The 27,997-nt window shown below is 38.3% G+C and overlaps 1 protein-coding gene across 2 annotated transcripts; it reads left to right on the forward strand.

Moving 5' to 3' along the window:
• vps53 (VPS53 subunit of GARP complex) lies at positions 1 to 27,973 on the forward strand. 2 transcript variants are annotated; one of them, XM_077566888.1, is made up of 22 exons: positions 1 to 155; positions 503 to 583; positions 2,693 to 2,742; positions 3,186 to 3,252; positions 9,675 to 9,761; positions 10,063 to 10,178; positions 10,527 to 10,646; positions 12,052 to 12,130; positions 12,225 to 12,368; positions 12,475 to 12,617; positions 14,695 to 14,836; positions 16,071 to 16,178; positions 16,808 to 16,902; positions 17,515 to 17,757; positions 19,727 to 19,874; positions 21,010 to 21,092; positions 21,195 to 21,273; positions 21,392 to 21,540; positions 21,627 to 21,696; positions 21,817 to 21,954; positions 25,501 to 25,605; positions 27,029 to 27,973. In XM_077566888.1, exons 1-22 carry the CDS (start codon positions 69 to 71, stop codon positions 27,197 to 27,199), a joined length of 2,505 nt encoding a protein of 834 aa, XP_077423014.1. In that variant the 5' UTR covers positions 1 to 68; the 3' UTR covers positions 27,200 to 27,973. The 2 variants fall into 2 exon arrangements, with proteins under 2 accessions (XP_077423014.1, XP_077423015.1); XM_077566889.1 differs by having other exon boundaries at positions 16,074 to 16,178.
• Positions 27,974 to 27,997: the final 24 nt, after the last annotated feature.

Consider the following 27,997-nt stretch of genomic DNA (forward strand, 5'->3'; position numbering starts at 1 on the left):
TCATAGATTATCCCAGAAGCCGTTTCACCAGGAAGTGGGAGGCTTTCGAGCTGTCTAATGTTTTGACAATGATGGAGGACGAAGAATTTGAATTTGCCGATGATTTGGAGGCAATTTTGCATCTCACACCAGAAGTACAATTGGCAATTGAACAGGTAGCTTTTGGGGTTTGGAAAAAAGTGCAGCTTGAGGCGCATTGTTAACGAATTTTCCTAGCAAACGACGAGGATGCATTTTACTGTAATGTGCCTGCTCGTTGTTACACTAGTACTCTGTTGTATATTTAACGTTTCCTTACACCAGCTGAAAAGTTCACCTTCCATATGTGTTAGCTGTGCTTATACCCGTATTCAAAGACAAAATGTAAACGTGCTAATTTAACAAGATGAAGACCGTTTAAATTGCTAACCTTACAAACTACAGTCGCTCTGTTTTATGAGTTCTGCATTATCTATGAATATTAAGTATGTCGCGTTAACTAAGTTTGTCTTGTGTTTGCAAGGTCTTTCCAAGTCAAGATCCGCTTGATAAAGCAGACTTCAATGCGGTGGAATACATCAACACATTGTTTCCGACCGAGCAGGTAAAAGGGCAGAAAAGCAGTTTATCTATTTTTATCCATCTTTGTTGAATGTCTAAAATACAAAACAGACCGTTATTAACACATACAGTACATACGAAGAAAGAGGAGCCAAGGAGATTTAAAATAAAAATGTTATAAAAACAGCATAAAGTAATCGCTTTAACCACTTTCTTGATTTTCTAATTTAATATCATACTTATTTACTGTATGGTTTTGATTAATAAAAATAAGAAAAGAGGTTTTGAATGACTAAATTTGGATTAGTGTACTGTATATCGATTTTAACAAGAGTAAGTGTTAAATTTATAACAAAGACGTGTTTATGTTTTTATTTTACTGCCGTTATTGTATAAACCCAAAAAATTAATTTTGCCCATGAAGAGTGCAGTCAGAGTCTATATGATCAATAACAAATCTATTTTATAAGTGAAATAAGTGAACCAATGTTTCAGGGGACATGTCACAAAATAAACATTTAAAAACAGTAAAGTAACTTTTCTCCTCTATATAGACCTTACTACCTTGGTATCACACATACTTGCGGTTGGCATAAGCTCAAGCATTCCCCGAGTAAACAAACCCTTGCATGTTAATTAATGAGTGACGTATAAATATTTATTGCTGAACAAAAGTGTGGCTTTGCTTTCTTCAAATAAATGACCATTCACTCTCTTTCAATAAGATTATATTCGTAATGTGCAAACTAATACGATTAAACATCTCCGGATGTTATAAATGGTGTAGAAGTCAAGGATTTCCCTGTCTTTAACGTGCTAGCTCCAGTGTTTTTTTTAGCTGGCTCCGATGCTCAACATCCCCATGAAGTCACAATCGAGTAAGACTAACAATGAACCCGCTAACAAGTTAAAGTACAGTAGACTGTAAATCTTGCACTCCAATAGAGTATTATTTTTCTACACTTTCATGATATGAATAACAAATGACGATTAATGTAACTTTATTATCGACGATTAGGTATAGTGTCTTCCGCAAATAAGCATTCACCGCAGTGCTTGAGCCAGCAGCATGGATGCAAATAACATTACCTATTACACTACATTACAGTGTTCACAAAAACATTGTATATTCCTTGAAAATTCGTTTTTTTAATCAGCTATATTAATGGTATTTTTCTTCTGGATAGTTGCTTTATTGAAGTTTATCTTTAACTCATTTAATATGAGATGAGACTGCTCGCTGTCACACTATTACTTGAACAGGAAATATGTAAAGCAATTTTGACTGAAACCGTGGACTTTATTTCATTTAAAAAAGATATCAATATCAAGCACAGACCAGAGGACTAAAATTGAAAATAATTTTAATTATTCATTTAGGCTTGAGAAAGCAGGGCTGACTGATGATCTTAGCCTTATTCTTTAATGCCATAATTTGAATGTGTGATGTGTCAGTTGAAAACTGGATGCTATGTGAGATGAAGTGTTATGAATGAGGACCTAATACCAACATGTTGAAATTTAGATTTCATTAGGTAGATTGATTCTAAAATAGATGTGATGGAAATTCAGACCTAGCATAATCATTGGAAGACTGGCCCATTACTTGACCTTTCTGTCGCTTGGTTCGAAGTGCTCTTTTGACATGTCTGTCCCTTTTGATGTGGCTACTCCGTGAGCAGGCATGCATGTAGTTTTACGATCTTCTCTATACAATTATTCATTCATTTACTTAGATTTTTTTTTTTCTGAAGATAATAGAAAAAAAAACATAACCTTTTGGGAAATATCTGGCAGTACAACTCTAAACACAGAAAATTATTGTAATATTCAATTCAGGTCAGCGGTAGTCACTTGCGTCCTGCCACCCAAAAACTATCCTTGTGCCTTTTGTTTGCAAACATCATGAAAATGTCTATAGAAAATGTTGTACCACTAACCAGTCTACTGGTGTAGGTATCCTACATTTCCATGAGGGGGCTCTGTAAGCCATTACAGTAGAACAGTCTAGAGCGCAGCAAGATAAATCAAGAAGTCATTTAGGATTTATGTCACATCAATATAGCATGAAACAGATGACATTTTTGAAGGCTAATATTGTCGTATTGCTTCAATGACGTCTTGTTTCCTTGACTTGTTTTCTTCCCCCCAGTCCCTTGCTAATATTGACGATGTGGTAAACAAGATTCGTCTGAAAATAAGGTCAGTAGGGCTCAGTGTTTTTGTGTTAATTTGCTAACTCTGTGATATATGCATTTACAGCCATGGAAAAAATAATAGACCACCATGTTTTCTTCAATTTCTTGTTCATTTAATGTCTGGTGACACTTAAAGTGTATCAAGTGACTGACACAAAAGAAAGCATGTAATACCTAAAAGTGCCGTTTTTGGCAGTACAATGAACTTAAAGTGATTTTGGTCATTATGAAGAATACCTTTGGGGGTAAAGGTCTCCAATCTCCATAATCTCTTAAATTCAACTCTCATGAGCTGTTTTTGTTTTCATTAAAATACTGGTCCACACAAATGTCCCTTTAGTTGCACTAGGCATTTAAAATGAGCAATACATTGAAGAAACAAGGGTGGTCTCTCACCCAACCCCCACCCCCCCTCACAGCTATACAGTATAATCATGTGTTCTGCAGGCGCCTTGATGACAACATCAGAACAGTGGTGAGGGGTCAAACCAATGTAGGGCAGGATGGCAGGCAGGTGAGTTGACTCGTTACATTTTGCACTGGTTGTTTTCAATCTAAAAAAGGACTTATTCCTGACTATTAAGGAGCTGTTGTATTGTTTGACACTTAATAGCATTGTTATTTAGTGTTTTACACACTGCTGCCTCAGTCAAAGTTAGGGGGAAAAGGCTGCAAGCGCATCTGTGGCCCTAATTCGATAAGCAACATTGCAAAAAATGTGTCGCTTAATATAAAAAGGTGTACTATACTTTCATTCCAATGTGATATATCCTGTCTAATGTTACATGTTTGTATTATATAAATGTTATTTTTTACTGCTCACCAAGAATATTGACGTTTTCCAAGTCAACGAGTCTGGGCGAGTAACAAGAAAACAGCCATAAATATAAAAACAAACATGTCTTAACCAATGTTGTGTTTGGTATAAAAGTGGACTCACCAGAGAGCAACAATTAATTAAGTAATTTTTTGCCACAAGCACCATTTCACATGTAATCTTCGGAGATGATTGGCGCAAATCCGGTTCTTTTTCTTTCATTCTTTTTTCCATTTTTTGTGACATCGCGTGAGAGCTTGGCCTCACCAAGGAGAAGCGACAGCTCCGAGATTCCGAACGTGGTGTTGACAACACATGGGAATTTGCGTTTGGAAATATGTTTAAGATTTATTTTTGTTTTCCAAGAAGATTGAAGAGTAGTAATGACTCTTAACAGACCCCACACCACACATTTCAGTATAGCCTTTCATAGACATCTGAGAATTGAGCGTTTGCTCAAATACTCAAATTTTGTACCAAATGCTGATGTTTATACCCGTCTTAAGAAGTAAGACATAATAATAATAACTAATTGCCTCTGAAATGTAAAATATTTTACCGGATAATATACATAACTGATTCCAATGCAATAATTGGGCCGATAGACATCCAGTTCAGTGTTAACACACACTAGTGACTTCATCGGCAAAGTGTCCACAACATTATCCCCCTCCTGAAGTTAGAATCCAGCAAGTAAATGCTGTCATCTTTGGAAAAACAAGGTTCCTTCTTGCTTTCCCTTTCATTTCTCCCCACTGCAATCCATGGAAAAGGACATGATGACTCAGATTCATCCCCATTGCGCAAACTGTACCTTTTTACAAAAAAAAAAAATGTCTGGGAAATATATCCCCTTGTGTATACTTCTTTTAGTAAAACCCCAGGCTTTATTGTAAGAGCATGATGGAAAAGAGAGCTGTGCATATTTAATTCAAGCCTTTTCCCAGTCAAGGGTTTGTGGTTTAAAGGGAACATGACACCTGAAGGTTGAGCCATGAAAGTTCCGAAAAGTAGACTTCATTTGGTGTGTGTTGTCTTCTGGGTGTCTGCTGTGGTGGCCATGTCTTTTCCAGTGTGCTACTGTTTGGAAGCGGAAACAACCCCAGACGAATAACATTATCAGGTTGCGCGCACACAATAACTTGAGGTTGTTTTTCCAAGGCCATGAAGCAATTCCAACATTACCAGGGGGAAAATGTCTTCTACAGATGGAAAGGAGGAGAGGTGCTCTTTTCCAGGATGAAGACTGAGACATAGCAGACTCAGTAGAATAAAACCAACAGGGTCCGCAATGTTGTCTGCCACACAGCGAAATGTGACCGTTGGTTGACACTGAAGAAGGTAACTCTTACGAACCACATGGTGTTCGCTGTGCTGTGCTGCAGGGTTAATGAGAGTTGAGTGTCGTCGTGGAAGTCTGAGGAGTACCCTTAACCTGGGTTCGAACCTGGTCTATTAAGTTCAAATAAAATGAAACAAAACTGTACGCTGCTGACCATAACAGACCGTGACAGAGCATGGATGTAGTGCAAGGAACATTCAAATAGAGCATCCATTGTGGAATGGGGAAATAATGTGATGGAGATTGCCATCACTAATCCACCTCATACACTACTGGTGTGCAAACAATGTTGCCGGGTTGAGGCTGGTGCACCTCGACAGTAGCCAGGGAGCAGACGAGTAGCTCTACAAAAGTAGATGCCATTTGTACAAAGGTTTACAAGCAGGACTCAAACTGGGGAACTTTGGCTCTAAAGCCCAACTTGTTACAGATGCAATATCATATTTTTCCACGCAATATATTTATTGAATTTTCCACAAATTGTATTCAAATAGAAACACGCCGTGTCATACATTCCGCCAATTCATTAAATACAAAGCATACTAATTGTCACATACAATTAAAACCAAAAATACAGCTCAGTCAGATGAATAAAACCAATTGATAGAGTATCCAGGCCCATGCAATATCATAATTAACATGCTATTGTTAGTTCAAATGCAAATTCTGGCATATTGGATTAATGTCCTATTGTCGTTTCTTTCTCAGTTTTCCTCTTTTATTGTCCTTTTTGTGTGTGTGTCAGACGCGGTTAAAACACACTGCATCTATAATGTTGAGGGGCCTTTTTGTCAAAAAAGCTTCACGTTAATATTTAATGTAAGAGTTTAATATTTCATATTGTCAGAAAAGGCAGTTCAGAGGCTGTTTTTGTTTCCACACGTATCATCCGCTCGCTCTGTCTTTGACAGATCCATTTATTTCTTCACTCTGACACTGAATCAGTTCTTTTAAACCTTTCTAACAATGCTGCTATCTGCACTTGTCATTTAAAGTAACATCTGGGACACAAGCAGCATAATGTTTTTCAGTTCAGAATCCTATCAACTGTACCTGTGCTTAGATCACTTTTGCAGACACAGTATGGGGTGGGGGGGGGGGTGTTTTTTCAGTAATCCTTTTTTAGTGTAAAGTGTAGCACTTAATAATGTTTGTATGAAATGCTATGCAATTGATAGGGAAATGTTTCTACTCTCAAAATAATTCCACTAGGTTGATAGATTTTATTGTGTTTAACTCAATTTCGAGGCAAATCCTATACTCCTACTACTTTAAATTCATGTCAAGGAGAGTTGATGACTTCTTTTTTCTTGTTTAAGCATTTTGATGGTCGGTCTCCTCTCTCCTTCAGAATACCTCAATACTGACTGCTTGAATGGGAGGTACTGCTTATTTCATGTTAAAGGCATACACTGTTGTGTTTGTGTGGGAAGGCAGATAACATCTCGGGCATGAAGGCGCCTGCTGGGCAGTGGTCTCCCTCTGCTTTCCTCTGGGCTAAATACAGGAAATGAGCACTAGGCAGCAAGCCAGATTGATTCGGCTGTGTCTGCATGAGTGACAATTGCAGCCTTGAAGGATTTTGGCTCTTCAGGATGTACAGATTTTCTTTAAGATCACCTACAGGGAAGTTCTTTAAAATTATGGGGAACTCCCATTCATCAAACTGCCAGATCAAATAGCAGACATGCAGTTTACCCCTAAAAAAAAAGTTTATTTCTTTCAAAGGGGGATTATTAGGCTACACTAAAGAGAACAAATCGGAACAATATAATAAAGTTTACAAGAGTAAATCCTATTGCAAAGCTATAAATTTATCTGGTAATATCTTAGAATATTTTTCAAAACCTTTTCTGATTAGGTGATTGAACACATACAACAAAATAAGTGATTGAAGTCTGTGTAGTTCTTACTCAGGCACAACTGTTTGCACAATTAACTGGTCAGACTGATAATGTTGATTTGCCTAAACATTGCTTGTGAAACTTAAACTAAAGTTTTTCAACAGTCTTCATCAATGCGTATTTTCATGTTCATGTTAAGAGAATTCTCCTCATAAGATAACTATAGCTTTATTGTCTACAGTATGTTTAATTTCGTACTCCGTGTACATAATTTTATCTGCAGTGAAGGTTGTTTTTAAAGTGCTCTGGAAATAAAGCTGAGTTGAGCTGTAGTATATTACAGTATCAATGTGGCCCTTTTAGTAAATGTAATGTAAATTCCTGGTCTTCCCAAAAGGTTGCACCTTGCCTAATTCCAGCTCCCAACAGGTTTCTTGGAAAAATAGCCACAGAAAGATGTCATAGTACTTTGTGGGACAAAGAACATCTCTCCTTTTTCCGTGGTGATCTTGGATAGACTTTCTAAAAAAATTATTAAAATATAGGTGTGAATTTGCCTTTACCAATGATACATAGGAAAAAAAATGAATAGAACAAGCTGTATTTACTGTATAGATGCACATTTTTCTTTGTGTGTGTGAAAATCTGCTGTTAGATGTTACTCACATGAATGTTGTTGGTACCCCTCGGTTTATGTTTATAAATGAAAAATGCACATTAGTCTCAGAAATAACTTGAATCTGCCCAAAATAATAAATGGCAATTTAATGAAACTTAAACAATGAAAATCAGGCATTGCTTTTTTAAATTGTGGTTCAACCGAATTATTTAAATACAACAGTCATGAAACAAGCCTGGACAAAAATATGATATTGTACCCTTGACTTAATATTCTGTTGCACAACCTTTTGAAGCAATCACTGCACCCCCCCCCCCCCCCCGCCCAAAAAAAATTAACTATCACTGAGACTTCTGCATCTCTCTAACTCATAAACCTCCATATTAGAGGGCAATTTTTATTATGCTGAAATATTAGAACAACACCCCAACTTTTTTACTACTCTAACTTTATATCATTAAATTGGGTCTGTCGTTTATAGGCTATCAGAGCTGCGAATGATCCCTTTAACCTTGATAGTGACTGTCCTCATGTTGAGCTGAGTCTCCCGGCCCTTTGCCTCGTTTGAGTTGGTGCCCATTTGGCCAATTAGACTGAGCCTGACATTACACACAGAATTAGCGGGATCATTTTTCACTTGGAGCCACAGCTTGTTGTGAGAGTGAATAAAAGCGATCCCTACAAATCAGTACCAGGCTTTGATAGCATGACTATAGTTCAACCATCGCACAACCACCCACCCAATTTATGATCACAGAAAAAGACCACATTTCAAGTGCTGTTTCATTTAAAACATAGATTTTGCTAGTCAAATCACTGCCAAGTAGGCTCACAGTATCATGTCCTTTAGGCCAATTATGTCTTAAAGTGATCCCTACAAATCAGACCCAGACTTTGATAGCAGGACCATAGTTCAACCAACCATCGCACAACCATCCACCCAGTTTATAATCGGAGAAACAGACCAAATCTCAAGAGTTGTTTCATTTATAACATCAGTTATGCTAATAAACCAAAACAAAATAATATCGGACTAGGTTTTATAATAGCTTCAGCGGTTTAGATAGATGATGTGTGTAAATGTATAAGGTTAGCTCAAGTTTCAGTGTCCATACAGATCCCTTAACTGATGATGTATGGAGGATCCGGTGTATATGAGATGGTTTAAAAACATGTTTTTATTTTATTATTGACTTCAATAGTTAACTCATAATTATCCGCAACTTTTATATGTTCTAAATGTACAATAAGATGGACATTATTTTTTTCTGCGTTTACATACAAGTGGAAATTTTTTTAAACTAATAGAAATATGGCTTCATTTTTTTGTCATCGATACAGTAATGTCATAATAATTAATTAAATTTAGTTAAAATTAAAAAGATGTACTGTTCTGTAAAAAACGAGTGTGATATTGATTGGTGTTGAGGTCATTTTCTGCCACTAGATGGCATAATTGCATTTGTAAGACATTGGCAACAGTTCAGTGACTTTTTATTTTCATATTAAGAGCTGTCTAATCTTTAACACGAAGAAAGTTGAAGAAGTTGTGAAATTCTGCCCATTTTTAAAACTGTAAAATACAACTTGACCCCAGTCTCCACAAATATATGCATTATTGTTAAATGTATTACTGCTAAACGTTAACGTGGACGTGTCTGCTGAGTTGCTACTCGAAATCCCCCAGTACAGGCTTTCCAAGTAAGGGGCAGTCATTAATCGCGTGTCCTTAAAGAAACTTGAATTAACTCAAAATGAACACACTTAATTTTGACACCCCTAGTTTTTATATTATTATTAATTTGTGAAATGTGAATTGATTGACTTCCCAGTTCCTTTCTGTACTCATGCTCTCCTGATATTTTAACAGAACTGAGTGTTAGTTTTCAAAACCCCTGAATAACTTATCTTCTATTTTTAATAGTGTTGTTCCGATACCGTTTTTTGGCCCCCTATGCCGATTCCGATACCCAGCTTTGCAGTATCGGCCAATGCCGATACCTAAGTTTTTTTTTTCTCAACCTGAAAAAGCTGTCCTGCCATTGGTTCAGAGCATTCAAGGGCCAATAGGATATCTTGGCTCGGCATGCAGTGAACATGTCACACATCAGTGAATGTTGTGCACGAGCAAGACACAAGATGCTGCATCCAAAGTCCTATATAGCATCGGAATAATTGGTATCGGCATGTTACTTGTTAATAATCACTGATACCGATACCACCGTTTTAATGCAGTATCAAGGCCTCTGCTGATACCAGTATTGATATCGAACAAAACACAAATTTTTAATATTGACATATATGATTTATGCAGGCGTTGGAAGAAGCCCAGGTAGCAATCCAGCAGCTTTTTGGAAAAATCAAAGACATCAAGGACAAGGCAGAAAAGTCTGAACAAATGGTATGTTGGCACACACATCCAGACAACAATCTGCACCTTCCATCAATTATGATAAATAACAGTGGGCAGCCTTTGTGCAAGCGAGTTTATGTGTCAGGGGAAGTTTTAGAATGCAGAGAATAAAGGAAGGATTGGAAGTGGGGGGTAGAACCTCCCTCAAGATTTCTAAGCAATTAGTTCTCAGACTAGCATGTCTGTTGCTCTTTATCTTAGCTATTTGAAAACACACCTGCCATGTTACTCATTACCGTTTCTCTTTGCTGTCCTTTCTCTGTCTTTGATTTGCACAACCTTTGCTTAGGTCAAGGAGATTACCAGGGACATAAAGCAGTTGGACCATGCCAAGCGCCACCTTACTACATCTATCACCACACTGAACCACCTCCATATGTTAGCAGGAGGTGTGGACTCTTTAGAGTGAGTACAGCTATAATGCACATAAAAACACATTTGATTTATTAACAAATATGTCTACGGGGTTGGGGAATCCAGGTCCAAAAAGTAAAAACCTTGAAACTATTTAGCTTCAGGTGCTTCTACTCAACAGGTGGATACAAGCTCGTTTACCTACAGTAAAAGCACCTGTGGCTAAAGCCATTCTGTGGCAGGGTTTTTACTTTCGGGTCCTGGATTGTGTCCATAAAAAAATTATACGAGCAGATGTGATGCTTGATATGTTTCTTTTTTTTTTCTTTTAAATACGGAAATGAAGACATTGACAGTGACACACAAAAATAAACTCGGGCATGTATGCGTTTGTTTCAGGGCCATGACAAGAAAAAGGCAGTACGGTGAGGTGGCAAACCTCCTGCAAGGAGTTGTAAACGTACTTGAGCACTTCCACAAGTATATGGGCATACCACAGATAAGGCAGCTCTCTGAGAGGTAACTCATACGTAAGACATGCATGCACAGCTGCTCACTTCAGTGCAAAATTCTTCTAGGTCATGCATCTTGTATGGCAAATTATGGCCTCATTTTACAGCAACTCTAGAGTCAGATGGGACAAGGCTGAACTCCAGGTTCAGAGTAGTTTTCATCCGCCTAATCAAGAAATATGACCATCTGTTCAGTTTTGACTAAGGTGTGGCAGACAGTATTGAATACCAGACAACAGCTGCGTGGAAGAAGTTACTCTTCAGGAGAAACAGATGGGAATGTAAAGAAATATGAGAAGGGCAAGTAATGAATGCAGAGAAACTAAACAGAACAGGTTAACAGCATGAAGCACAAAGAAGACTGGACGAATGAAGCTTCTAAAATCAGTACAGACTCGGAGGTTGGACAAGCAAAATTTTATAATTGTGCACTCCCGTCCACACATGGAACAATGAGGCCAATTTTAAAAGAGCAAATACAAGTTTGAGTCTCGACAGAAATGCATTTTTTTGCTATGCTGATTAATGTGCATTTTACCTTAAAAAAAAAAGAAGAAAAAAGATGTTGTGGTATGGGTACTTCTTAGCCCCAAGGACAGCATAAGTAGCCCACGGGTCCGTTCTCAAAACAGCGCACCAGTGATGGGACATTGTGACTTACTAAGAAGAATTAAAACAAGGTTTATTTTATTTTATTTTTATTTACACTTAACATGGAATATGGCAGTATAAACATATATTGAACTCTGAGGTTGTTTTGTAAATTTGCATTGCAAGTGATTGTATGCTCAACATTGTTGAGAAATTTAGTTTATCTTTTTGCTTCATTCTATTTATATTTGCATCAGCCTGACAACAAGAATTTGTGTTTGAAATTGCTATTTAATTGCATTACTTGTATTGCAAGTTCCAATTCTCCCTCTGTGGCACCCTTTTCTTTGGCCGATGACCGGTTGTGGTGGAATCACAAATAACAAAGAAGCAAAAGATGCTTCTGGAGCCAAAATTTCACAAGACTTGCTGACGTCTCACATCATGTCAAGCATGATGATGGTTTTACGTTCAAATGCCCGAGGGGCTCTTGAGACATTTTCCAGAAAATATTCAACTTTGGAGGTTGCACTGTTTAAACAGTTGAAGTGACACAACTAAGACTGCCTGCCTGACTTAAAAGCTATCTCGACATATTTTGGAAAATAACATAATTCAGTGCACTATATTTCAGACTCTTAATAACCTCTACTTACCAGTCTGAGATATGACACCCAGAAAAGTTAGTTTCAGTTTTTCATTTGAAATCTTGCATACAGCTTCATTCACACCAAATGGCAAGTTAATGGGAGCGTAGAAAAATATTTTATACACATTTATACTGACATTTCCACTGTGGATTTGCTCTTTGACTTTTGTAGAGTAAAAGCAGCACAAAGTGAGTTGGGCACTCAGATCCTGGCAGATTTTGAAGAAGCATTCCCATCCCAGGGCTCCAAGGTAAACACATGCCACATGTCATCTTTTCAAATGTGTTTTCAGACTCTCCTTTATAAAAATGAAAGCAAACGTGTTCTTGATCTTTTCGCCATAGAGGCCCGGTGGGCCAAGTAACGTGTTGAGGGATGCCTGTCTGGTTGCAAATGTTCTTGACCCACGCATCAAACACGAGATCATGAAAAAGTTCATCCGTCAGCATCTCTCAGAGTACCTTGTACTCTTTCAGGAAAACCAAGATGTGAGTAAGCACTCATTAACAAAGATTTATAGATTTCAATAAAGGTTTAATAATTCATGTGGTTTTGAATGATGGTGTGTATCAAGCACTTTACCATATGTTTTAGGTCGCATGGCTAGATAAGATTGATCGGCGCTATGCCTGGATTAAGCGGCAACTAGTCGACTATGAAGAAAAATATGGACGCATGTTTCCAGAGGAGTGGTGTATGACAGAACGTATTGCAGTGGAATTCTGCCACATCACCAGGTAGAATTATAAAAGTTTCTCATTGACCTTTGACTACACAAAATCTATCTTAAACAACAGACTGATTAGATGAGTATGTATTTAAATACTCTCAATCACTGGCAGGAAGTGAAAAATGAATATGGGAAAGTGAAGCATAATGGTGTGGCAATTTTCAGTTCAGTTGTTGTAGGTGGCCAACTTAAGTGGTGACCGAGCAGTGAATATAGTTCAAACTGTCTTTTCAGTTAAGAGAGACTGCTTCATTTCTACTATAAATTACGCTGAAGTATAAGTCTAGTAAAAAAAAAAAAATGCATCATGGACTTGAACACGACACAAAAAAAAAGAACAGTAAAGCTCAAATTCTCTTGTTTCCTAATCGTGCTAATGGCAGCAAATGAGTTCCTTGTGGATTTAAAACTACAGAAAAGTTTATTTTTTAGTTTAGTTTAAAATGGATTACCTTAACTAGAATCCCGCGTCACTTCGTGGCCTTTTGATCCTGTAAATTGGAATAGTTCGGCGCAGGGTTTATCACAGTCTTAATTTACCTTAGACTTTTTAGAACTTGTTCTGACGTCTGAAGTTGAACACTGGTGGCAGCAACCAGGAGAGACTCGTTAAAATTTTTACCACAAGCTTCACTATTCTATCCATTGTTACATATGAAATTGTCAATATGGTTAATGTGTGTTGTAAAACACAATATAACGGTACGCGTGCTGTATTTTTATGACTTAGCGGCAGGCAGCTCTGTCCCGTTTGTTTAACCATAAAATGGGTTTGTAATGAGAATGAGACGGAACATCCTTGCCGCATCTTTCGGCCAATCAGATAACAGTGATGTCGCGGCCCTGCTCAGCCTGCGCATTAGAACCACCTCTCTTCTGAAAAGCGGTTCCATAGTAACTGCATGGCTCTGCAAAAATGTAATGGAAAAATGACCACACAAGGCCATTCAAAATAGAAAAGTGGCTCATGATCACACTTCTCCCCTAAACAACACCTGCCTTGCTCCTTCCTGCAGAGCCAAAAGTACTCCAAAATTTCACTTTGCCAGGTGCAGTCAAATGGAATCCACTTAGCCAATAGCTGTGCTTTAGTATCAGCCAAGAGTTCAGTTTTTTCTTCTCCCCTGAGTGCCATTTGAAAGTGGTGGTGTTTTTTTTTTTTTTTTTAAAGCTGCGTCTGTATCAAACAAAACTTCACACATCACCACAGTTGGAAGAGTGCGCCCTTCCCAATTGAGTGCGGGCTTTTGCGCTCCACTGTTCTCAACAAAACAAAACTCCACATGCTCTGTCATCAATTTTTCGAACTTTAACCAGTTTTGTTTGTGAATCACTTGAAGTGGACAGACTTAAATAGTTATCCATCAGTCTGTAACTCAAAAGTAGGAGCTGAGTGCCGAGTGCATCGCCAGTCAAGCATCCAAGTGATGTCTGACAGATTTATGTGATATGTCATATCAGAGAATATTTTTGACCAATTGTGATTTAGACTTATGGCTCTGATAACATTGTATTTTAGCTGTGGTTACTATATGTAGTTCAGAGTAATGTAATTTTATTTATTTTTGCTTAATAGTTGGGGAATAGTGGCAATAACTGATTAAGTTCTATGAATTCTTCCAATCGATTGCGAAAACTGAGCATAGCCCCGGCAGGGCCCTGCGATCTGTTCATGGTCGATAATCAACGTTTCTTCCAATTCTCATTAGTTCTCTTCACATTTTCACATGGTTATGCAGCCAATCAAGTCTGTGTATCCTTTAAGAACGAAGTGGAAATAGCGAGGTAGCAGCCATGCTAAATGACATTCTGACCAAAAAACGACATTTTAAGTATTTAGTGGCTCATTATTTCATACAGAGATAAGATCACAATGATGTCGAGGCACTTTCACTACCATATCATGACATTGTGACATGGGTTAGTTTGAAGTTTCACTACTCACTGCAGGGCCCGGTGCCTATCACCCCCAATTACAGGGAACCACTGTACCTCAATAATAGTGCAAATTATTCATCCGCTTGAGTTTTTATGTGTTGACTTGTATATGCATCTTCTTCTTTCTTTTTTTTTTTTTTTTAAAGATCAGAGCTTTCCAAAGTAATGAGAACACGTGCTAAGGAGATTGAAGTGAAGCTGCTTCTGTTTGCCATTCAGAGGACTACAAACTTCGAAGGTCTGCTGGCAAAACGTTTCACGGGATGCACATTGACAGATGCCCCTGTGGTAAGAACAAGCACAGGCAGGCTTCTGTTGCACATTATGTCAGACAGATTTTTCTATCTCCATTTAGGGCAGGGCAGTTTGGCATTGGAATAAAATCCACAATTCTTTCACAAAATCCCAATTTCTCCCCTTTCGCTTATAGAAAAAGCACATGACAATGATATTGACATGTCATGCTCTTTTTTTTTTTTCACCTTCTGAGATTTCTTCATTTTTCCCAATACAATTTTCCAGTTAGTTTTCCCAGCAATTAGTTGCATCAACAATCACAAGAATAATAGAAGTCAATATTATTTAATAATGTAAATCTAAGTGGTTCCTCTTGACAAAAGATCCCTTTTTCAAAACACAGTCCTTAGCAATGGCTCAGCTGTTCTACATACAGTATATGTCATATGGACAGTGTCAGAGTTGCACCACCTCCAGTTCTCTTGCAGCCTTTTCTCATGTAAAGTTGCACAGGTGATGCAAGGTGACCTTGGCAATTTATTTGAGGCTGGAAAGCACATACGTCAGTTTAGATGTTTTCAACATGTCAATAAATCACTGCTTTTGCAACATTATAAATGGGTATGGTCGCTTTGCTTTCCACCGGGCTTCTTTCTCGTCAGATGGAAAACAGTGTGGAAATGATTCCGCTCATGTTGTCTGTTTCTAAGGAATTAAGGTTAGGGGGAAAAGTCGCTAGAGGGTTGGGAACAGGCAACCCTGTTGATAGCAGAAGAAGCAGTGCACATCAGCGGTGACATACTTTGAACTATGGTAGTGGCTAAAACAAACAATATAAGGAGTTTAATTGTCCTTACAAATAAATTAGTATTAATCACTGAAATCAATTAGCCACCCATCTGTAACTGCATTATTAAAATGCTAATTTTGGTGCCTCATGGTCCTGGTTGTGATGCCTAAAATCTGGTATCCTCCGCAACCTGTGTTCTCTGTATATCTGTCATGGAACTTTTTGGTCATTTGGCATGTAGAGGTTATAAAATAAATGATGAGTATCACTGAAAATACAGTCCTGCATTTTGCCTCAGCAAAGATGCTTTTTCTCAGCTCATACCACTTTGGTTCTGTACACTTTACAGGATAGGATTATATATTAAAAATGGGCTATGTTGAAACATTGTCCTTTGGATGATTTCTATAAATTGAGCTAAACTATTTCTTCAGTCACTAGAATTTCAACATAGATTGAGCTATGTAACCAGAATATATTTTTTTTCTTGAACAGCAGAAGAGGCCAGAGAGCCCTTTAGACCGCTCTAATCCTTTCTTGGAAGAGGATCAAGGTGAAGATGAGAGTAACGAAAAAGATGACAAAGATGGGGATCTGGCAAAGGTGAGATATAAGCTTCGATAAAACCTTGTACTAGTATATACTTTCCTAATCAATAGCTTTTTTTAAACTGGGTTACTGTTGTCTTATTTATGGTGCAAAAATGTTGTGTGCTATATAAATTCGGTTTTCAATAAGTGTGTGTTCTTGAGGCTGTTTGTCGTTTAGTAGCAGAAAGTTTAATCATGTGTGAATTTGGCATTGACTGGTGAATTTCTGATCTCAGCTGGCAGTGTGATTTATTTAATTTTATTTTTGTTGTTTTTGTTTTGTTTTGTTAGTTTTTTGGGGGGGGGGGGCACATTAATCGACAGCAAAATGCATCCGTAAGTATGCTGGAGTTAGCACAGTTGCCCTCTGGCATCTCCCTGAGTCCTTCCTCTCCACATAACTGCTCACCCCTCCCCTCTCTGCTCAGCCGAGAAGGAGTTAAAAACAAAAAGTGGCTGGCCTCTTCTTGTCATTAACTTTAACGAAGCGATTGCTATCTGCAAGCAGCCAATCATATTGCACCGGCGGCAGACAGTTTCAACAGTAATTGAAACCTTGACTTTTTAAAACCACGGTCATCGAACCATGCATGTCATTTCTGCTGTATACTGTAATTGCCTATGTTTGTTGCATTCTTGCAGCCTCGAAAACCCAAGACTCCTGAGAATCCTTTCCATGGTATCGTCTCCAAGTGCTTTGAGCCTCATCTATATGTCTACATAGAATCCCAAGACAAGTGAGCAAGAAAAATGTTCATTCAGATACAATTATATACGTATGCACGAGTCACATAATCAGAGGTAGATTGTGTTTAAAGTTTTCTCGTTATTCACTAACACACACACACACACACACACACACCCCTCTTGCTCTCCACCTCACTGGCTTGTCTGTCTTTCCATCTCTTGTTCCTGGACATGCCACTGACTTGGTTGTGGCAGAAATGTTTCCCATTAGCTACACGACCACAGACGCTGAGAGAGCGAGAGAGCTTGAAGAAATTGCTGCCTCAGCAACCACTTTTTTTTTTTATCCCCACCTCTTCATTTTTTGATGCCCCCCTTTTTAGTCTGCTCTTGCCTTGTTTGTTGGCTTTCTTCATTTCTCTCCCTTTTCCTTTTTTTCCCGCTCTGTTACTGCCACCAGCCTCCACTTTTCCCCTAATAGGCCATCCTTTCCGCAGGCCGTAGTGGTTGCTCCAAAAATGAGTGCAGTTTTAGAAGAGCTGCGATTGCATGGTTGTTGTGCGCAATTTTAAATGGTGTCAATTAAATCCAGAGGCCTGACTATAAAATTTTTACATGCTTGCCTGTTAACCCATCTGGTGTTCTGTGTGTGCTTGTTGCAGAAACCTAGGCGAACTGATAGACAGGTTTGTGGCTGACTTCCGAGCACAGGGCCCACCCAAGCTTGCCACAGACGAGGGTGGTGCTGTGCTGCCAAGCTGTGCTGACCTCTTTGTCTATTACAAGAAGTGCATGGTCCAGTGCTCCCAGCTGAGCACTGGGGAGCCCATGATTGCCCTCACAACCATCTTTCAGAAATTCCTGCGGGAGTATGCCTGGAAGATCCTCTCAGGCAATCTGCCTAAGTAAGATCACATTAGTTCTGTTCAACTAAAGCATAATTTCATCCACATTTGTCACACCCATATGTGGTCTTTCTTCTTGCGTGGTGATATAACCACTAGAGACTAGAAAATTCATTGTGAAATAGAATAGCTTCAATACTTGCCGTGTTTTAATGGGTAGCGGTAACATGGCAATTGGAGTGGGTTATGCAATGGTAATAGTGCACAGATTGTAATAAAATTATTTGGATCACTAAGCACACTAGAAATAATCACTTACAGGACTACATACACAATTATGCTCTTTGTGTTGCACATATGCAAACATGCTATTACACATATGCGCTCGCTGACTAATGTATGCCATATTGTCGACCATATGTGATCACTTAAACATACTCTCAATGATACTCTCAGTCCCACTTGTCTAATGCCATGAGTTATGACTTTTTTATTTCTTTATTTTGTCATGGTTGCGTCTTGAGAGCAGCTTGAAATAAATGGTCATTGATCAAATCACTTTCTTCTGGCTGTTGACGATACGCTGTTGCTGTCGTGTCTCTACATTTGTCTGCACACTATTCATCGTTCCACCATAGTCCAAACTTTTAAACTCACAAGACGCAAATGGCTAAGACTTAAAGTGGAAGTCAACCTTAAACATTTCTTGACAATAATATTTTATATGTGACCTCACTGGTCTAAACATGACATTCTGATTAATATTACATTTGTAAAAATAAGAGTTATGCAGCAAAATCCAGCCTTTTTTATCCATCACAGAGGGCGGCCATTTTGCCACATGGTATCGGCTGAAGAGGACATGTTGCTCAGGTCTCAGGTAACAACCAATCACAGCTCAGCTTCAGAAAACAGGTGAGCTGTAATTGATTGTTGCCTGAGCCCTGAGCAACATTGATGTCATCTTTATTCGACAGCAAGTGGCAAAATGGCTGCCCCCTGAGATGGAGGAAAAATGCTGGATTTTGCTGCGTAACTCATATTCCACTAACACAATATTAACCAGAATACCACATTTAGACTAGTGGGGCTGCACACCATCCATCAATTTTCTTAACCCCTTATTTCTCAAAAGAGTCATGGGGATGCTGGAGGCTATCCCAGCCGACTTTGTGCAGTAGGCGGGGTACACCCTGAACTAGTTGCCAGCCAATCGCAGGGCACACAGAGACGAACTGCATAGAACATATTATTGTCAACAACAAAAAAAGGGGGCGGGTTGACTTCTCCTTTAAAGACTTAAAAATATCTAAATCTGTGATTCTTAACCTTGTTGGAGATACTGAACCCCACCAGTTTTCCTATGCACTGAACCCTTTTTATTAAAAAAATATTACTTTCTTTTTCTTTCAAGTTTGAGACAGCGGCATAACCAAAATGAACAGGGACAGTGGCCTTTTCATCGAATCTGACTCTCTTCACCTTGAATTAAGAAAGCTTATGTTCTTGTATTCCCCATCTCCATGCAGCTTAAAGTGTTCCTTTAATTTTGCTAAAAACAACCACCACTTGTTTTCTTAAGATGGAACCCAGGGGCAGCAGAAACAATGAAAACAGCAGAGGCTCCAGAATTGAACCCTGTGGAACACCATACGTTCCGTTATACATGTGAATTCTTATTGCACATATTTGGCGACCACTTTTTTTTTTTTTTTTTTTTTTTTTTACTCCGTCCACATAGTTAGTATGAAGGGAATAACGAAACCACACCACGTACCAACACAAGAGCCACAAGTCGATTACTGAGCGCACCAAATTCCCTGCAGCACACATAGGCCAAGCAATGTAGCGTGATCACCTGCAGCCATTGCGGCAGCCAAGTGGGGTGTATCATCACGAATCATTTGAGTCGGGTGTGTGTCGTGACCTCCACCGAACCCCTGGGGTCTGATCGAACCCAGGTTAAGAACCACTGATCGAAGTCATCTCTTCACTGATTTGTCACTCGGTCACTTTGTGTCATCTACAGGTCGAGCAGTAACAGTGGGGTTCTGACCATCAGCAGTCTGCTGAAAGAAAAAGAAGGCTCAGAAACGGCCAAGTTCACTGTTGACGAGCTGTGCCTCATCTGTAGCATCCTTAGCACTGCCGAGTACTGCCTTGCTACCACGCAACAGGTATGTACATTTCAAATGTGGAAATTTATTTCTTTAAATGCTGTGTCTATTTCGCAAGCTGTAAGGAGGATTGCAAAGGGGAGCACAATGTGGTAGATTTACGTAAAATTTTAAATTTAGCTGAAAGATTTTGTGGACAGCTTCGACAGTTATTGTGGGAATTAATTTATTAACTGGAAATTTGGGCTGTTTACACTAAGATAATAATGAACTTTTTTTTTTATTCTTTCCCTTAACAGCAGTAACGTAGGTTCAATAGATTTTAGAAATGATCTGTGAATCTCATGATTTTTCCAATTTACTCAGGTATAACCTTAGTGTCCACTGAGATCATGTTAGATTGTGTTTAGTTACACTTTGCCTTGTTTTACTATGATGTTTGCAGCCAGGTCAGCTTTGCGAAAAATAATCTGTTCTCAATTCCCTCAATCTGGATAAATAACATACAAATAGTGTCAGTACTAGGGGCAGATTTTATATATGTTCTAAATGTACAATATTTAAAAAAAAAAATAAGTGTCCATATTTGTGTTGGCATAAAAGTGATTTTTTTTTACTAATAGGAATATGGCTGCATATTTTAGTCATTGATACAGTAATTTCTTAATAATTAATAAAATTGAGTTTAAATTAAAAAGATGTACTGTAAAAAGTGAGTGTGTTATCGATTTATGTTGAGGTAATTTTTCTGCCACTTGATGGCATAATTGCATTTGTAAGACATTGGTGACAGCTCAGTGCATTTTTCTTTTCCTATTAAGATCTAACCTTTAGCATGAAGTAACTTGTGAAGTTCTGCACAAAATTAAATAGTAAAATGCCGCTTGACCCCAGTCTCCACCAGTATATGAATTATTATTACATTTATTACTGTTCATTTTTGACGTGGACATGTCTGATGCGTTGCAACTGGAATTCCCCCAGTACAGGCTCTCCAATTTTTAATCGTGCGTTAAAAAAAAATGAGTGGCGTTAAAGGATCTTTAAATTAACTCAAAATCAATGCACACATTTTGACACTCCTAGTCAGTACTGATCGCAACATTCCCAAGTATTTTTGTAGACAAGTTGGTCATATGAATGTCTCTGTTACATATTGCTGTAGTACTGTACTAAATCTTGTGCTGTTTTCCAGCTTGAAGAGAAACTCAAAGAGAAAGTGGATAAAATCCTGGTGGAAAGAATTAATTTGACTGGGGAGATGGATACATTCAGCACGTATGTATCAAATAAAACTCATCTATTGTTCTTAAATAGCAGCATGCCTTTGATTTGATAACTTGCCATATTTGCGCTTTCTCATTTTCACTATTTTACCAGCGTGATCTCAAATAGTATCCAGTTACTTGTTCAAGATCTTGATGCTGCCTGTGACCCTGCTCTCACTGCAATGAGCAAGGTCAGATGCGCGAAAATACATTTCGATTCTTATGGAAAACACGATTTAATAAAACATGAAGTGCATATTATGAGGAGGCTTTGTGTGACTGCATGTGTCAATTCCGTTTTCCTCTCAGATGCCGTGGCAGAGTGTGGAGCATGTCGGTGACCAGAGTCCCTATGTGACTTCAATCATCATGCACATCAAGCAGAATGTGCCAATCATCAGAGACAATTTGGCCTCCACGCGCAAATACTTCACGCAATTTTGCATCAAATTCACAAAGTAATAGCCGTGAGACATCCTCAGTTTCTCGGTACATGAGTCTGAAGTGACCATGCATCAATTGAATGTTGTCATCTCTTTTCTAGCTCGTTCATCCCCAAATTTATCAATCACTTGTTCAGATGTAAGCCTATCAGCATGGTGGGAGCGGAACAAGTACGTGTGTGCTAACGACCAATATGACCTTTGTTTTAGTCACCAACTTAAGTGCTTTGCTAGCTCTGCTCAGCCTTCTTTTTTGACTAGCTTTCCATTTTGTGTATTTCTTCCAACCAGCTCCTCCTGGACACACACTCTTTAAAGACCGTCCTGCTAGATCTGCCCTCCATAGGTTCTCAGGTACTTCGCAAGGCACCTGCAAGCTACACCAAGATTGTGGTGAAGGGCATGACCCGTGCAGAGATGATACTTAAGGTGAGCAACCGCGGTGAGGCCTACTTAAGTGCAGTGGCGTTGGACTGACATGATTCCGTACAGAGTAACTTCAGATTTTAAACATGCCTAACCTTTCTTGGATGAATTTGGAAAATAAGCAATTGGTAGGTTTAAACAGTTTATGTATCCCACATAAACTCAGAATGACTATGTTCACATCTTAAGTGGAGCATAATAAAACATCAGTGCCACTCAGTCGTAACGGGGCACTTCAAATGTTATGACAGTTCGAACCAGTGTCGATAAACGTGTGCCTGTCTTGTCGACAAAAAAAATCGCTTTCTGACCTTTTAAAGGCATGGAATCTTTAGACTCTTTAGACTTTAGGATCCTTTAGTATCTATTTGTGTTACCACTTGAATGAGGTCTCCATACTTTTCCGTCCATATTTCTGTTGAAACGGATAAATTCTTACATCAAGAATAGTGCCACTCGTGTCTGCAGACTTTTGAACTGAATCAGGTCCTAAAATATGAGAGAAGAATCTTTGTTGACCCCTTGAGAGAAAGAATTTACTTGCAAATTCAACATTTTATCCCCAGAAAATTAATCCATGACAAGGCCATCTTTGCTGCCATCTTTGCTGTTATACTGTATTCATAATAATGATACACCGGGTGGGTGGTGCAGCTTGCATGTTGCTTTCATGGGTTTGTCTGGGAACTCATCCTCCCACATTCCCAAACCATGTATTAGGTTTATTGGCCATTTCTAAATTGCCCTTATGTGAGAATGTGACTGAGATAGTTGTTTGTATTTTGTTTGATTCTCACTGAATGTCGACTGGCACGACAGAATAAGTAGTAGAAAATGATGGCCGAATGAATGAATGAATTATAACTTGTTTTTTGCTGCTTGTTTGTGACAAAACGCATAGTTCTTCAGACTTCTGGAAAAGGCGCGTGGCATCCATTTCATCTTATAAAGATGCTACATATGGTACACGTGATGAGTATCACACAGACTCCCCTCCCCCACCACACCCACACAGCTGCCATTACCAAAACAGCCAAACAACCCAAACAGGGTACAAGTGTAAAAAAAAAAAAAAAAAAAAAGGTATTATGCTTTTATTGTTGTTTGCTTTACCACGCAACAACAATATCAAGTAGTTAAAGTTTGTAAACTAATCAGAATAGATTAGTAGACTGATTTCAATGGATAAATAAAGATTAAATATAATAAAAGCAAAATGAGCTCACACACAAAAAATCAACAATTGCCTACATCTACAAATCAGAAGCAAAAATGCTCTCAATTTAGTCTACTTTCTTTTCAGTGGTTTGTACAAACAAACAAAAAAGTTGCCCTCTAGCCTTCACTCTTGCAATATTATTATGCATGGCAACATATGGAATTTGCATAATGAGGACAAGCGGTTTGGCAAATGAATGAATGAACAATGATGAGGTTAAGTCTTGTCCATTAGGGAGTGCCATTTATTTGTCTTTATTCAACTTGACGCCTCTTAATGAATGGGCGCTCCGGCGCTCATATTGGAAAATAATGAGTGAAAAGTGTTTTTGTCCCCCTCCCCCACACCCATCAGAGAAAGACGCCCTGTGCGGCAGCAAATATCGCCCTACAAAACACAGTGTGCACATTGGATGTAGTTTTTCCATTATAAAGAGTAATTCTGAAAGCCAGGACAGTTGGCCTTGTCTCAAACCAACCATGTGACATCTAAAGGGACTTTGGTATGTATTGCCCCACCCTTATTAACTGTCCTTGGGGTGAAGAAAAATGCCCACGCACATTAAGTGAATGTCTGTCTGTCTTTCGAATTTGGTGGGACTCTCAAGAGCCTTTCCTTCCTTCCCAAGGTTGACCTTGGTTGTGCTCTATTGTCTTGATGGCAATCAGCAGACTTGCACGAGTTGAGACAATTCCTACCCACGGCTTGACAATGAGTGAGATAGATTTGATTGATGTCCTTAAACATAAGTTGTATATATTATCTCTTCATGTTTACGATATTTTATCTCATTTCTGACAGTGTAGCAAAACGTACACTTAAAAAAAAAAAAATTTGCAAAGCTAGTTTTTGCACACTAAGGGCCTGATTTAGAAGATCCCAAATCGTGGGCACTAAATGCACTCCCAACAGGTTGCGTGCTATTTTGGTGGGTGTGTTTCGTGTGATATATGCTAAGATTGCAATCTTTTACTCAGATCCTGAATAGCATGTGCTAAATTGCATATGCATTCATTTAGTCTTACAGATTGGCGGCAGTGTTGGCAAAAAGTGGCGGGCATCGTAACGATGTTTTTTTTCGTGCTTTGGGTAGCTTTGATGGTTTTCACTCGAGCTCGGCATTGCTCAGAACCTCATGATTTGATTTGATTTCAATTCTTTAGATTGTGATTCAATAGGATTTTGATTCTTCAGGTTGCCATTTAATTGAAATGATTCGATATGAGCTAAGAATAAAAAATACACAAATAGGAGTACATTTTGACCTTTTTTTTTTTTTACCCTGCCATGTAAACATGTGGCACGTCACATCACATTTTTAGCAATAAAACATCTGAAAATAAAAATCTCCATTCATTTATTCATTTACTTACTTGTTCTCTAACTTGCAATATCTCAAGGTATGAGGCTGCCTCCCAAGATGTATTTCTTGCTTGGCTGCTTCATATGAGAACCTTTAATAAGGTGCTAGAACTTAATTGTTTGATGCTAGTTTGTGTGCTCTTGTTTGTGGAGCTGCTGCTGGCTGCGTAAGAAATTTTCCTCACTTTTTTTTCCAACCCAGCTCAAGATTGCTACAATGTTCACTAGGGAAGGTCTCCTCTGGGGACTATTTAAAAAGCAAGCCCCATCCCCACCCTTGTTTAACCCTCACTTTATCACTCAGCCTTTTTTGGGGTGTGGGGGGGGGGGGGGGTATTACATTCTTATACTTGCTTATATTCTCACAATACCCACAGGCCTTTTCCTTGGCCTGGCTCCAGCACAGTTGCTAAATAAATCACTTGGTCAGCAGGGCGAGTATGAAAGCTTAGAATTCCACACAGTCCTTCATGCCTGCTCACTTCTCAAATTCTTCTAATTCCTCCACAGCGACCTTCCATGGACACCTTTTTGTACATGTCTGTGGTGGGTTAAAATGTCTTACATGAGGCAACAAAAATATTTTTTTAGTGCTGATATTTTTTAGCGTGTTTGTACGCACAAAAGAGGAGAGAGAGTCCGAGACTAACCTGAGATTTCCGCTTAATGTTTAGTTGTTGAGGGAATCTATTCCATAAGCCTTTTGTAAAATCTCTCATTATACCCACTTCAACCAAATGTGCTCACTACTTGTAGTAGAAATGTGCAGTGCAGAATAGTTAAATATCAAGACTCGACTTCATTTGTAGCCACTGTCAGATTGGAACCCCCCCACTCCATTTGCCTGATTTAGGTCATGGTTGCACCATATGGGATCATTTAAAGATTTTTGGGGTCTTACCATGATGGCTCACAGGAAAAAGAGGGGTTGTCAAAACAAACTTATGGACAGTTTCTTTTTTTTGTAGGTGGTGATGGCCCCGCATGAACCGCCTGTGGTGTTTGTGGATAACTACATCAAGCTCTTGGCTGATGGCAATCCTGAGACTTTCCAGAAAATACTTGACATGAAGGTTTGTTGGTTTGCCCAGTTGTTTCAAATCTTTTAAAAGGCATGATGCAGATAAATGGAAATTCCAAAAAGCATAGAAAGCTGAGAACAGGCATCCTATGCAAGTATGTTTTTTTTAACCAAATGCTTTTTGCAACACATGTCCCCTGAGGGGATTTTATAAGAAGAAGAGGCTATTACAGTTAACCTATTAAGGTCTAAAGCGTCTGCTAAAACATGCCTCTAAAACCTGAAGTTTTCCTGGAAATTCAACAATATTGGCAATGCCGATTTAATTGATATTTCAACCCCTGTAGCAAATAGAAACATACTTCCAAAACATTTGAGAGCTTACCCCTGTGGCTTTCACACAAAGGGTTTATTATTAACTCATTCACTGCCATTGACGGCTATAGACGTCAAAAATGAATTTGAACTATTTCTATTAGATTAACATTTTTTCTCACAAAACCTAGAAAAACTTTTTTATTGTACATTTAGAACAGGTATAAAATTGGTAAATCGGGAGTTAACTAGTGAAGTCATGCGATTAATTATGATTAAAAATTAATCGCCTGATGCTCCTAATTTTTTTTTTTTAAGGAAAGTTTATTTTTAAAAATATATATTTTTTAATTAATAAAAAAATATATATACATATATATATAAAATTTGGGGCGTCAGATGATTAAAAATGTTCATATTTAATCGCATCACTTCACTACTCACGATTAATCACAAATTTTATATCTGTTCTAAATGTACAATAATTTATTTATTTTTAGGTTTTCATACTCTTGTTAACAAAAGTGGAAAAAATGTTTAACTAATATAAATAGTTCAAATGCATTTTTGACGTCTATAGCCGTCAATGGCAGTAAATGAGTTAAAAACCTTCAATATATATATTTTTTAAATCAGCAATCAACTGTGTCACATCTGTGGGTCTAATTTACCTTCAACACTGGAGCGCATTCATAAAGTAGAATCAGATCAAATTTGGATTTATTACATTTAGTAAATAATTTCTGTCCGATAAGGCACACCTGACTATAAGCTGGGCTAGCTAAATTTGGGGAATACTCGAGTTTGTTACACCTATAAGCCGCACCGGACTGTAAGCCGCAGGTGTTTTAATGTTACCACACCGGGTTCCCGCTACTTTCTTTTCCATAATGAGGGTTCAAATTGTCTCACTCTCGTTCTCTCTTTTACTGTATTTGTTCTCCCTTGGTTTGTTTTGCTCTGCCTGATGCTCTTGCGCTTCCTTTATAGTGCAATCTTGTGATCTAATGGATAAGCCATACCTTTGTATTAGCCGCAGGGTCAAATGCAAGTGAAAAAAGTAGCTGCTTTTAGTCCAGAAATTACTGTGTACTTACTTTGATTATGTTTTGGAGATATTACAATTCGTGCAATGATTTCAATCATTCTTTGGTGTGTAGGGTTTGAAGCGTGGTGAGCAGAGCAGCATGCTGGAGCTCTTCCGACAGAGGTTACCCACACCACCCTCCGGGGCCGATGGCAGCACCTCTTTGTCTTTCAGCGCCCCCACCCCTGAGCAGGAGTCATCCCGCATACGCAAACTAGAGAAACTCATCAAGAAGAGACTGTGAAGGAATAATATTTCAACATATTGTGTGCTGCTTGGCTGGCCTTTACCTCTCAACTATTAATCTCACAAAATGCCATTATGCTCCATTGAGTTATAGTTAAAAATAAAAAATTAAAGTAAACACAAGTTGGTGGTAAGGTGTGAAGAAACTTCCTCATTTGTGACTTGCTTTTGGTACATGAACTCCTTTATGTGCAATTTCCTTACCTTTGTCTTAATGCAATGGCCATGCAGTGCTCAGTACATTGCACATTGAGTTGCACTCAAAAGAATGGATGTTGTTCTTGTTATCTGTCTAGTACAGGCAACTTTATCCAGGTTTAATGATGTTTTCTTATAATGATAAAATACTGTAACTGAAGGGTCATGGCATTGTATGGCAAATCTGAGTATATTAATTTGAAATATGTGCACTTGTCTTTCATACATTTATGAATGAGAAAATAAAAGGCTCTTACCTTTATCAGCTATTTGGGGGGATATTCAGTTGACTCTGTTAGACAATTTATACACACAAGACAGAAATTCACATGCACTTCAACTGACATACACTCAGGCAATGTCAAGCATTCCAAAAATGCTGCAGTAGAAAAAATTGACTGTGGAAATAATATTTATACAAAATTACATTTAGCTGCAATTGATATCTGCTGCTTATAGTAACACATTCCTTCCTTTGGGTAAAACTATCTTTCTTGTCATGTTATATTATACAATTGCAAGTTGTGAACAGATGAGTCTTTGTGCTTCATTAAATGGTTTTATGCCGCATTTATTTCTGCTTTTTGCGTAATATCAA

This window comes from Vanacampus margaritifer, chromosome 5 (assembly GCF_051991255.1).
Source record: "Vanacampus margaritifer isolate UIUO_Vmar chromosome 5, RoL_Vmar_1.0, whole genome shotgun sequence".
Taxonomy (NCBI): domain Eukaryota; kingdom Metazoa; phylum Chordata; class Actinopteri; order Syngnathiformes; family Syngnathidae; genus Vanacampus; species Vanacampus margaritifer.